The 13,093-nt window shown below is 44.4% G+C and overlaps 1 protein-coding gene across 1 annotated transcript in view; it reads right to left on the bottom strand.

Annotated features, from left to right (window-relative positions):
* The window catches only part of LOC144596218 (extended synaptotagmin-3-like), a 104,182-nt gene extending 91,653 nt beyond the window's left edge, over positions 1-12,529 (bottom strand). The window contains exon 1 of the mRNA XM_078404429.1: positions 12,103-12,529. Coding sequence (XP_078260555.1) covers positions 12,103-12,468 — 366 coding nt within the window. The 5' untranslated portion in view covers positions 12,469-12,529. The remainder of the gene's footprint in view (positions 1-12,102) is intronic.
* Positions 12,530-13,093: the final 564 nt, after the last annotated feature.

The raw sequence follows: 13,093 nt of genomic DNA, 5'->3' as shown, positions 1-13,093 counted from the left end.
AAAAGTGCTGCACACTTCAGCGTCCATGACACTGTTGCACCATTTGCATCGCACCATGATGTAATCTAGCTGGTGCTTTTCTTCTGTGCACCGGTCCTGATGTGTCCACAGCTTTCCTCATCACATCTTGAACATGGTGTTGACAGCTGGGAGACTATACTCCTGGAGAAAGCTGGCTAGGTGTTGACCATTCCGGTTAGTGTCACCAGCGTGATAGGTGTAACAGACATCTGGTCCATGTGTATTGCAGATCTTGAGCATGATGTCGTCGAGCTCACAGTTTTTCGACACCTCTGGAGGGATGTTATCAGGGATGTTATCAGGGCCTGGACTCCATGTGATGTACTGGGCTATATCCACAACCCAGATATATCCACTGGGCTATATCCACAATTCTCTGCAATTCCTTGCAGTCTTGGCAAGAGCTGTTGCCAAACCAAGCTAGTTGTTTTCTACCATGTTCTTGTAGAGGTTCATAACAGTCATTGGAGACAGGCCAAACTTCCTTAGTCTTCCAAGAAAGTAGAGGCATTGGTGGGCTTTCATGGCCCCAGGCTTAACGTGGTTGGTCCAGGCCAAATTGTTGATGAATCCACACCTTCGAACTTGAAGCTCTTGGCAATCTTGAATTTGGCATTATTGATGCTGATCGGAACGTGTATTCCACCTCACTTCCTGAAATCAATAACTAGCTTCTTTATTTTGTTGACTTTGAGGGCGAGGTCATTTTCATGACACCATGTGCATTACTAAACTCTCCTACTCCATCTCATCATTTTTCATGATCTGACGCACTACAGTGGTGTCTTTTACAAACGTCTAGATGGGGTTAGAGTAGAATTTTGTTACAGAGTCACAGGGAGTATAGCAAGAAGCCAAGAACACAGTCACATAGAGCGCTGGTGTTGAGAATTATCGTGGGGGTTGTTGGTTGTGGTCTATTGGTCAGAAAGTCGTGGACTCGAAGTCAGAGGTAAACTGAAATTCTTACCCCTGTGGGAACATGTCATTGATTCTTTCAAAACAGATTGATAAATATCTAGAGCTTGGAGGACTCAATGGATGTGGGAATAGGCAGGAAAATGTTGTTGAGCAAGAAGATCAGCCTCAATAAGGTGAACTGCAGAGCAGGCACGAGGGGCCAAATGACTACTGTTACTCAACAGCGTAGACCGAGACGCAGTTCCCTAGATATGAGGAATGGTTCACATTTCCCAGGGTGATGTTGTACATTTATAGTGAAGTGGGGAGTTGGGTCAGTGAAAGATCGTTGTTTTGCAGATGTTTAGCGAATGACCCCCATTCTCCTCTCTTCAGCTGCTGCTTGCACAGCACCAAGTTACTTATCATCAGCAGCCTTACACACTGGTCTGACCCGCTGATGAGGAAAGGCCACATCTACGATTGCCAACATGGCCGAGTAACCAGCAATTGATAGTTGTGGTTAAGAGCAAAGGAAAAGAAAAGGGAAAGAACAGGTTTAGGGACTAAAGAGGATAGTGAAGAGGAAAAAGCAAAGCAAAAGCAAACCCTTTTCCCTAACACTGGCCGTCCTGCTGCAGGGTCATTCGGCTATCCTACTGCACACAGTAATGCCATAGGGAGCCACCAGTGAGCTGTTGATCCTGATGAGAAACTTAACTAGCCAGATAAATACTGTAGCTGGAAGAGTGGGTCAGACACTGGGCATCCTCACCACATATCCTGAGAGTGACTTTTCCACCAACTGCATGTCATGATTATGTTGGAATCAAGCCTGGATGGGTGCAGATCCAAAAAAACACAAGCAACTTACCACCTTGGACAAAACATGAACAGCACTCCACTTACCACTTTGAACCCGCACTGGACCCTATGCTAGCAAAACCATGCCAACATCACATAATGTTTATCAGTTGTACTTGTTAAACCATCGTCTTAAACATTCACTCACACTGGCAAATCTTGCTAGAGGTATGCAATGGCTACAAGTAGTAACTTGCTGAGAGTTCTTCAGAAGCACTGCCCAGTTTCACAACCTGCCCCACTGGAAGGACAAGATTGACATGGGAGCACCGTGAAAAAATGACATCATCCTAACTTGGACCAATATCACTTGTCCATCAACACCACGAGTCAGAATCCTGGAAATCCCTACCTGCCTATTGTTGGAAGCAATTTACAAAATAGCTTTCAACACGTCAAGATGGCAGCTTCACCAACACCACCTTCAAGGTTAATTGAAATGCATACTAAATGCTGGCTTTGGCAGAGAAGCGTTAATCCAAATCCATTGAATATTAAAGCCTATTGAGATTTATTTAAGCATCAACGTCAATTGCAATGCTACCTTAGTGTAAACACAATTTATTGTTGGAAATCCACTTTTCATTCATCCAGCCCATTGACAGTTAATTGTTAACTCAAAGCTGCCACAGCCAGACATAAAAACAGTTTTTTTAATGTAAAGCAGTAGCTCTACTCAGTAGCTCTGAGTAAAGCAGTAGCTCTACTCAACAGCCAATAGTCTGTAGCCTCCTTTTGCTCTAGTATTTTAAGTTATTCTTCACATGTTTAAATTATGTTTTATTTTTAATTGTTGACTAGACCAAGTGGACCCGTTGGGCCCAAACCTCTCCTGCATTGGTGCAGCACCCTCTCCTACCCCCCCCCCCTCCCCTCCCCCCCCTCCCCTCCCCCCCCTCCCCACTTCCCCCTCAACCCCCCTTATCCACCTTCCTCCCCCCAACCTCCCTCCCTCCGAGATAGATTTAAACTTTAAAATGTGAATAACTTAAAAAATATAACACCGATTTCAATAAAACTACTTGCTTTACCATTAAAGCGACAACGGTGAGTAAGGTGGGCCTAAAATTGTCACGCTATCGAGCACCGTTTTGGCTGTAGTTCGATCACAAATAAACTCACAAATAAACAAACAAACGAGTTTTAGTATATAGATTATAAATCATGTTGTTACTTGCGAGCAAAGCACCAAGGCAAATTCCTTGTATGTATGCATACTTGGCCAATAAAATGTATTCAATTCAATACTAGCATTCAATTGATATTTGATGCCAACACAACTGTTTGGCAGAAACTAGGATGTATAACATTAATTGATCATGATAGTAAAGAAAGTTCTTTGAAAGAAATGACAATCTCATCTATTCAATGGTTGCATGCAAGCTGATGTGTTTCTTGCTTCTGGTTTCAGATATTCAATATCTGCAATTGTTTGCTTTACTTGTGCCTGTTTGAATTACATGTTTATTTCACACACACGTGGCTATCATACTTTTATTAAAAAGGAAAAAGTGCAAACAATATATTTATTAATCTCCAGAGGTTGAATGCCTGCAGATTTTTAATAAATTTACACTATAACATGGAACATATTTATTCTACACCTATAGGATTACATCAATTAAACAACCATAGACAATTAAATGACCGCTTAGTTGAAGTTATCTTCATGCTAGTTGATCACATTCCTATTATTTATTTTTGTCGATGAAAAGGCTGATAGCTTGGAGAACACTTTGTCCTGCCACTCCCCTCTGCTAGCTTTTGGCTCCAACGCTAGAATCAGTCTAAAGAAGGGTCTTAATCGAAATGTCTCCATGTTCTCCAGAGATGCTGCCTGACCTGCACATTATGTGTATTAACCAGCATCTACAGTTTCTTGTTTCTACATGGGAAATGAGGAGGTTGCTGGTGTAGCATAAGGTTAATTATGCAAATGCTGATTCAACTTCTGCACTGCATACAGAGCAATAACTAGGCCATTCAATTCCTTCAGGTTGTCCCATCATTCAGCCAGATCATAACTAATCTGCCAATTTCATTAAAGTACACACTAGCAAAGTTAAGCATAGAAGAGAATAGATTTCAGTTCAGAAGGAAGTGAATAGAAAATATCAAGTAATCGTGAAGTAGTGTCTCAGATCAATAAATAAATCACAATGCTTTACTATAAATTAAAGACAGTTAATGAAAACGTTTGGTGTATGCAACTGGAAATTTACTTTAAAGCTGGAATTTAATCCTGGCCATCAAAGCTCAAAAAGCATTCCACTGGTTTAACCAATTAAATGCTTTGATTTAGTAGTTCACATCAACTAACCAGTTAGATTTAAAAGAAAGCATTAGTTCGAGTGAGAGGAATTAGATACAAAAAATGGTTAACAATAAAAAATAATTTATTTCCAGTATAATGTGCTAATGTAATTTTGTTTGGTACTGGCTCTTGAATTGAATTCTTCACAACTTCTCTATCACTCCCAACTGCATCCAGGGAAACGGTAAACATTTTGAAAGACGGCATGCAAAGTTTGTAGAGGCTTGCAAACATTGTTGAGATGTCTCAAGCCCACTTTCCTGATGGGAGTGCGTGGAGCTTATGGATACAGTACAGGGAGAAAGGGCATCATTTGTCTAAATCTCACCCAGATACTTTGGGGTTTTTTAATATTTGCTCTGCTCTCAGTTCCTTGGACAAATGTCACTCAATTTGACCATGTTGACATATTCACTGTGCAAGGAGGAAACCAGCAAGGATATGGACAGCTTTGCCAAATGCTGCTGCAGACACTTTAATATAATTTGAACCAATTTCCTTTATGCATTCTTTCATATATGTCCAGTGAAACTCTAGTGAAGAAGAATCACAAAGTAACACGGGGATAGAGAGGAGGTTGTTGGGCATTGTTTCAGAATGTTGCAAACCTTCACTGATCTGGAAAGTCTTCCAAAACTGCTTGTCATTGTCTCAATAGGTTCAAATGCCCATACAAACCCTTGACAACAGTTTGCTCATATCTGCTGGGGTTATTCCAACACATATTATGAAGTGCTCTGGGACAGTTTGCTCCATTAACAAAAGGAATTTCAAAGTACAAGATTGAACAAAGTGGTAATGCAGAGGCTTGGGTACATTTTGAAGTCTTTCCTTGTCTGGATTCCCCTAGTTTCATTATAAATTTCAACGTAAACCATTACTGAAATCTCAGCCAATATTGAAGTGTGTATTATGACTTAACAATTGGGAACTGGATGCTTTCAAAATCCAGGATACCAAAAATACATAATCACCAGATGGCTAGAAAATTATTGCATAACAAATGGATCAAATGTAGAATCTTATCCAGACAATATCCTGCTCACATTCCCATAGTTGAAGATGTATTATGCACTTCCAACATTGCACAAACTAATCTGTCATTGAGTCTTGGTTTCACAACTGACCATGCCTTTAAGATACCATTGATTATAGTCTTGCAGGTTACGTTTTATACTGCCATGAAACACATACAAGTAGGACTCAAAATGCTGGCATAGGAAAATAACTGCAGATGCTGGTACAAATCGAAGGTATCACAAAATGCTGGAGTAACTCAGCAGGTCAGGCAGCATCTAGAAGAGAGGGAATGGGTGACGTTTCGGGTCGAGACCCTTCTTCAGACTGATGTCAGGGGGGCGGGGCAAAGAAAGGATATAGGTGGAGACAGGAAGACAGTGGGAGAACTGGGAAGGGGAGGGGACGAGAGGGACAGAGGAACTATCTAAAGTTAGAGAAGTCAATGTTCATACCACTGGGCTGTAAGCTGCCCGAGTGAAAATTTCGCATGAACATTGACTTCTGCCGTAACACATTTTTTGACATGAATTGGACCCAATGCAATTGATCAATTACGGAACGCCATTTGTATTGTGCAGGCCAAATTAGCAATTACTCAATTTGTTTTGAGAACTAGATACCACTTAAGAGTTGCTTTGGAAAATGCCAAGTAGAATAAAAGCTGTCTTGGGAAAAAAAAAGTCCTGGGATAAGAAACTATTTCTACGTAACCTTTCTGCAGTAATCAGACACTATTGTCTATGAAGACTACAGTTCACCACATGTTGTTGTTCGTCCTTCGAAGATGACCATGACTTCACTTTCCTGTCTCCACCTATATCCTTTCTTTGTCCCGCCCCCTGACATCAGTCTGAAGAAGGGTCTCGACCTGAAACGTCACTCATTCTTTCTCTCCTGAGATGCTGCCAGACCTGCTGAGTTACTCCAGCATTTTATGAATAAATGACTTCACTTTCAGTTGGAGGATTGGTGACTGTGGGTCCGGAAGTGACTGGTGAGGCCAATCCGAGCCCGGAAGGCACGCCTACACATAGGACACAAGTGGATGGCTGCTGCAGTGGAAGTTCACCACATATGGCCAGTGAAAATGACACGGATTACTTCTATTGACAATTGTGCAATCACATTCCTATATTTTTACCCGACACTAACAAAACTAAACTTGCGGCTATTGAAAATCCTTTGCGTTGGCAAGCCTGAAATTCTCCAGCTCCTAACCCTCCTATTCCCCTTTGACACAATTGCCTTTAAATAATGCAATTTTCTCTTAACACAAGGTTTCTTAGGAATACAACAGTCATGTTACAACAGAACTACCTGTACTGCAATCATGCAAGAAAGTTGCTGATTTCATTGGATTTTAACTAGAAATGATTATTTATTTGACTTTCATCATTTTATCAATGTTTCACTTCAGCACAAAAGAATGTATAAATAAAACAAAGATAACGATCTTAGTAGTTTTGTATGGTCAGATTTGTTCCTGGCAGAAAAGATTATAGAAGTGACATCACATAGTCCCACTTTGCACTTAGAGGGTATGCAGAATATATTAAATCTTAAAGCAACTGGTTAACTTGTGAAGCCATAATTTTCCTGCCAATCATTACACAAGCCTTGTAATCCCCTCAATTGTTTTGAAATCAGAAATTTATCTTGCGATCAGAGGCTGATAATCAGTGCAAGGGTGAGGAAAGGGGCAAGGTGCAAGAGGGGAGGGGGCAGGGGAGGAAGGCAAAATGGAAAACAAACACCTCTTGGTGGAGCACCAGCTCAAACTCGGCACAGGGTCAGAGACCACAGCAATTCCCGTGGAGATGTCAGTGTTTCAAATTAGGAGACAAAGATTAGATTATTGTCATATACACCAAGGTGCATTGAAATTCCTTGTTCACATGAAGTACACTGACAGCATGCAGACAATAATGCAGACTGAAGCATGCAGACTTCAAAATGGCGGCGCTGCCCTAGCAGCTGCGGCTTACCTGCGGTCCGTTTGTCTTTGTGGGTTTTTGTTGTTGTTTTTTGTCTTAATTGTAGTGTTTAGATGTGATGTAGTGTTTTTTGTGGTTGTGTACTATGTGTATGGGGGGGGGGGGGGGGGGGGGGGGGACTGTAAAATTGTCTCTTTCGATCGGAGACCCGACCTTTGTTTTCTGGGCCGTGTCTCTGTTCCCGCTGCGGCCTACCATTGACCAAACACTTTGAGCTGGCGGTCTCCAGCTGGGACCAACTGGGGCTCTGGTTCGCAGAGCCCGCGGACCGGACTTACCATCTGGGTCGACCCGCTGCTGACCTTTCACCGTCCGGCGCGGCCTGGAACGTGGCAACTTCAACAGCCTGACTGCGGGAGAAGACGGCAGGGGAAGAGGAAAGACATTCTGGCCTTCCATCACAGTGAGGAGGTGACTCACTGTGATGGATGTTTCTTTTTTTGTTTTGTGTTGGTTTGTGGTTGTGTGTGTAATTGCTTTTTTTTATTGCTCTTGCTATTGTTGGACTGTGGGTGACGAAATCTCGTCCAAAGGACGGGTTTTTTTTGGATAACAATAAAGGTGATTCTGATCATGATAAATACAAGTGGAAAACAGTAGAATGTTAGACATAAACAACTGAAGATGCTAGTTTACAAAATTAAAACAGTGCTGGAGTAACTCAGCAGGTCAAGCAACATCTCTGGAAGATATGGATACGCAATGTTTCAGATCGGGGCGCTTCTTCAGAAAGGTGCAAGATCGTAGTGCAAAGATTTTTTGCACTATGCAAATATTTTGCATTATGCAACAACAGAATAACTGAATGAGGTAGAGTTAAGAGTAAAATTACATGGCAGCACCTCCACGAAGGGGGTGTGAAAAAGGCGATTGGTTAAGGAGTCTGATAGCACTGGGGTGGAAGCTGTTTTTAAATCTGGACATTGCAGCTTTCAAGATCTTGCATCTTCTCCCAGAAGGCAGGAGAGGGAGAAAGGGAATGGCAAGGGTGGCAGGCAGTCATGACAATAATCGCCGCCTTCCTGATGCAAATCACCATAAAGATGGACCGGATGGTAGGAAGTGATGAGCCTGTGATGGACTGGGTTGTGTTCACCACTCTCTGCAGGTTCAGGCTGTCAAGAGTAGAGAAATTGACACGCCATGCCGAGATGCTTCCTGTCAGAAAACTCTCTAAGATGCCCAAGTACATACATACGTTAACACACTTTTTTGCTTACTGCATCACCGTCAAAGGACAAGGATGATATGCTGAAGCGATGATATGGATGCCAAGGAACTTAAAGTTGTTAACTACAGCAGCTCTGTTGATGTGGACACTTCTCACTTCCTCAGGTCAATAATCAACCTGTTTGGCTTGCTGGCTTCAAGGGCTAGGTCATTATTCTGACACCATGACACTAGATTCTCCATCTCTTTCCTGCACTTCATCTCACTAGCTTTGTAGATTTGGCCAACAAGAGTTGTATCAACAGCAAACCTGAACATTAAGCTGCACTGTACTTGGCCACAGTCATGGACTGAGCACACAATCCCGAGGAGCAGACAAAATGTGTAAGAAAGATGCTGGTTTACACCCAAAATAGACACAAAAAGCTGGAGTAACTCAGCCAGACAGATAGCATCTCTGGAGAGAATGAATGGGCGAGGTTTCGGGTTGAAACTGACCTTCAATCTGAAGAAGGGTCTCAGCTCGAGATGCTGCCTGAATAGGAACCTGAGGGGCCACATTTTCAATCAGAGGTTGGTGGGAATATGGAACGAGCTGCCTGAGGAGAGAGTTGGGGCAGGTACACAGGTGTAGGCTCTCCCCATAGATAGAAATCTCAAGCCATGACACCATCATCTTTGATCTCCTCTGCTCCCTCTCCAACACTGTCACATCCTTGCTGTGGCAGGGTGACCAGAACAGCACACATTTCTCCATCTGTTATCAATTCCTGCTTCTTACAGTTTAAACGCAACGCCCACGCGTTTATGAACACAAGAAACTGCAGATACTGCTTTACAAAAAAAGACAAAGACAGTGTGAAGTCACAAAACATCACAAAAGGGCCGCCACGGTGGCGCAGAGCTAGAGGTGATGTCTTACAGCGGCAGAGACCCGGGTTCAATCCTGATGGGTGCCATCAGTTCAGAGTTTATATGCTTCCTGTGACTGCATGGGTTTTCACCGGGTGCTCTGGTTTCCTCCCACACTCAAAAGACATATAGGTTTATAGGTTCATTGGCTTGAGTATAATTGTAAATTGTCCCTAGTGTGTAGGATAGTGCTAGTGTACAGGGTGATCGCTGTTCGGCACGGAGTTGGTGATGGGCAAGTTGGGCCAAAGGACCTGTTTCCGTGATGTACGACTCCATGAATATAAATATTAACTAGTTTTCTTTCAACAGATGCTGAATGTTCCTACCATTTTCTGCCTTCCCAACATTGCATCTGCCTGTGGCGCAGCAGGTAGAGCCGCTGCCTTTCAGCGCCAGATGCTCAGTTTCGATCCTGAACTCGGGTACTGTCTGTGTGGAGTTTGCACAATCACTGTTACCACGTATTTCCCCTGGGTTCATTGATTTCCTCCCACATCGCAAAGACGCAAGGGGTCGGTGGGTTAATCAGCCACTGTAAATTGCCCCCCAGTGTGTGTGGGTAAGGGGTGGAATCTGGGAGTTGATGAGAGTGTGGTGAGAGTGAGATGGCATCAGTGTCCATCTATTTTAGCATAAAATGGCAGATGGATTATTAATAGCAAGGATATAAAGATGGCTAAGTAACAGGCATAATGATAAACGATGTTTCTTGGATTGGCAGAAGTTGGATTATGGTGTTTGCAGGTTTAGATGTTATGGCCTTTGCCATTTTAAAAATCTATATTAATGACCCAGAAAGTGCATACCATAATTTCTAAGCTTGCAAATAACACAAAGTATTATGAGCTGCAAAGATGACATTGATGTATTGTAAAAGATACAAACACGCTGATAGAATGGGAAGTCTTTTTCGTGAGATAAAGTTGGTAGAGAGAATGACGAGAGGCAATAAAGGATGCCGTAAGGGAGCAGAGGGCCCTGGGGTTAGAGTGTGCAAGTAATTCAAAATGGCAGCAAAACACAAAGTACTGGAGTATCTCAGCAGGTCAGGCAGCACCCACCTGCCGGACCAACCAGGTCGCAAACTCCACCCCCATTCCTGTGGATGCAATATATCCATGGGGCTTTGATTCATGCTGCCAAGGACTCCAATTACACCCCTAATTTGATACGATAGAACTTTATTTATCCCAGGAGGGAAATAGTTCTGCCAACAGTCATAAAACACAAGGGACATGAAACATGAAATTAAAGTGGTGAGTGGAAAGGATTGGGGATGTGCAAAGATTGGGGGGGGGGGGGGGGGGGGGGGAGGGGGGAAGCATCTTCCCCTCCAAGACCACCTCTCATGAATCCAACTCCGCTCCCAGGATAGAGCCAGCCTTCCTGATGAAGTTGTTAATCCTATTGGCATCTGTGGCCTTCGTCCTGCTGCCCCAGCGCACAACAGCGAAGAAGATGGCATTGGTTACCACTGACTGTAGAACATCTGCAGCATCTTACTGCAAACGTTGAAGGAGCAGAGCCTTCTCAAAAAGTACAGCCAGCTCTGTCCCTTCTTGTACAGGGCCTCAACCTACCTGGACCAGTCCAATTTACTGTCCAGGTAAACACCAAGGTGTTTGTACTCCTTGGTAAACTGCACATCCACATCATTGATGGAGACAGGGGTGTTCCTCTCCTCCCAAAGTCCACCATTAACTCCTTAGTCTTGGCGGTGTTGAGCTGCAGGTGATTCAGCCCACACCACTCAAAGTCGTTGACTACACCTCTGTATTCAGCTTCCTTTCCCCTCACTGATGCAGCCCACAATTACAGTCATCAAATCCCAATGATTTTGCTCTCTATCCCTTTCTACGAGGCTTTTGCTTGCACCTGCTAGACAGCAAACAGTTCCCACAGGAACACTTCTGGAACATGGTATTTACCTCCGACTCTCTGAAAGTGACATGCTCCCATTCCTCAACTTGTGGTTGCTTCCGAGTTACTGTTACATTAAGGATAAGATTAACGGCCATACAGGTCTCTAATTTACATGCCAGCTTAATGTTTGAGCAAGAGGGGTTAAATCAAGAGACACTTGGTCAAACTGGAGGTATCTGGTTCTGCATCTCCCATAAGATGCTGTTTCAACACATCTCCAGAATTAGAGTTATCAATATTTCAAAAATGATACTTGTTGGATTTTGGTGACCAGAATATTGCTGCGCAGTCTGAAAGGTCGAAGCCGAACTTTCAGTCTCCCGTCATTAAGTCTCTGCCCCACTTCCATTCGAATCCACTTTCAGCCTCTTCCATCTTCCCAATGTCCAAATGCAAGATCAAGGCTGCATCGCGCCCTTTGCGTGGGACTCAATTTTACACGCGACATTTTTTCTCGGTAATTATCTTCCCCTCCCACCCCAGTTGCTGTTCAGTTGGGTTTTTTTAAAGTGTTTGTTACATTGACAACGTGGGAACGTTCCCCATCACCTACAACCCTCGTCCCCCAAACTTCAAACGCACTCGTCTCCTCGCCTTTACAACCGACCTTGCACATTCACCTGAAACGTCGACTGTGTTTTTTTTTTCCTCTCTCACACACAAATACTGCTTAACCTACCCGAGTGGTTGCAGCGACCTCTGTCATTGCATCAATTAAATCTAGTTGAATAGATAGAGGCAGAGTCTATTTCGCAATCCTTTAAAAGTTTCAAATGACTTGCTGGAGAATTCCCGGATACGGCGAAGAGTGTTGTGTTGTTTGTTAACTACTGAGCAAACAACAAACCCGAAGTGGACAATACTCAGGAAAATGGCCATTGGTAATGTAGGTTCCTAAAACTGACAATTAGAGGCTCATTAAATATGCCCCCAACTCGTTTTAAATGTATCTAATTTCAATGTATTTTTTATTATACGTACCCACGGAGGAAGATCTTGCTTGATCTCATTAGTGATCACGAATTTCTCGTCGTCCAGCAACTGAAACGCTGCTTGCAGACGAGCAAATTTCCAGCCTCTGTTCCTCTTCCACCAAATCCAGAAGAAGAGCACGAACACGATCCAGGTCAGGCTCAGTCCGAAGTAGCCGGTCAGGTAGATGGGGAAAAGGTAGATGAACGCCTTGGCGAAGTTAGTCAGCAGGTCCATGAAGCCCGGGAGCTGGGAGCTGTCAGAGTTGTCCCCCGTCCCGTCACCAAACAGCTCTGAGGAGGCTGAAGCTCGCCGCTCCGGGGACCAGGCACCTGCCCGGGCCCGGGACCCCCTCTGTCCCGCGGCGCCTCTCATGCCCCTGCCCCTGGCCCTGGCCGGCTTGCAGGCTGGCAGTCCCGGCTTGCAGGCTGGCAGTCCCGGCTTGCAGACGGGCAGTCCCGGCTTGCAGACGGGCAGTCCCGGCTTGCAGGCTGGCAGTCCCGGCTTGCAGGCTGGCAGTCCCGGCTTGCAGACGGGCAGTCCCGGCTTGCAGGCGGGCAGTCCCGGCTTGCAGGCGGGCAGTCCCGGCTTGCAGGCGGACAGTCCCGACTTGCAGGCAGACAGTCCCGGGCGCACCTTCCACTCCTTGAAATCAAACTTCTCCTAGCCAATAAGCACCTCCGCATTTCCAGCCGGTCCTCGGCGTTTAGGACTTTCTCGCCTCGCCTCCTCTCCTCTCAAATCTCCGCTTCTTCCTGCTCCGCCAAACATTCCTGGTTGGAATCGCGTTGTAAACACTCTCTTGTCTCCCTTCACCCGTTCATCGCCGAGCCAAGCGCAAATCTCCGCCTCCGGCTGTGCTAACAAGGGGCGGTCCCTGATGACTGGTTCGGTAACTTCTCCATTGAACATTGTCTGTGCAAAACCCAAAGCTCCTGTCTATTTCCTTATCTTTGATTCCCACTCAATCGCATGTAACGAAAAGCCATTAAAATTGCCC

The sequence above is a fragment of the Rhinoraja longicauda genome, chromosome 8, assembly GCF_053455715.1.
Source record: "Rhinoraja longicauda isolate Sanriku21f chromosome 8, sRhiLon1.1, whole genome shotgun sequence".
NCBI lineage: Eukaryota > Metazoa > Chordata > Chondrichthyes > Rajiformes > Arhynchobatidae > Rhinoraja > Rhinoraja longicauda.
The sequence above is the reverse complement of the archived record's forward strand: the minus strand, read 5'-3'. Positions and strand labels throughout refer to the sequence as shown.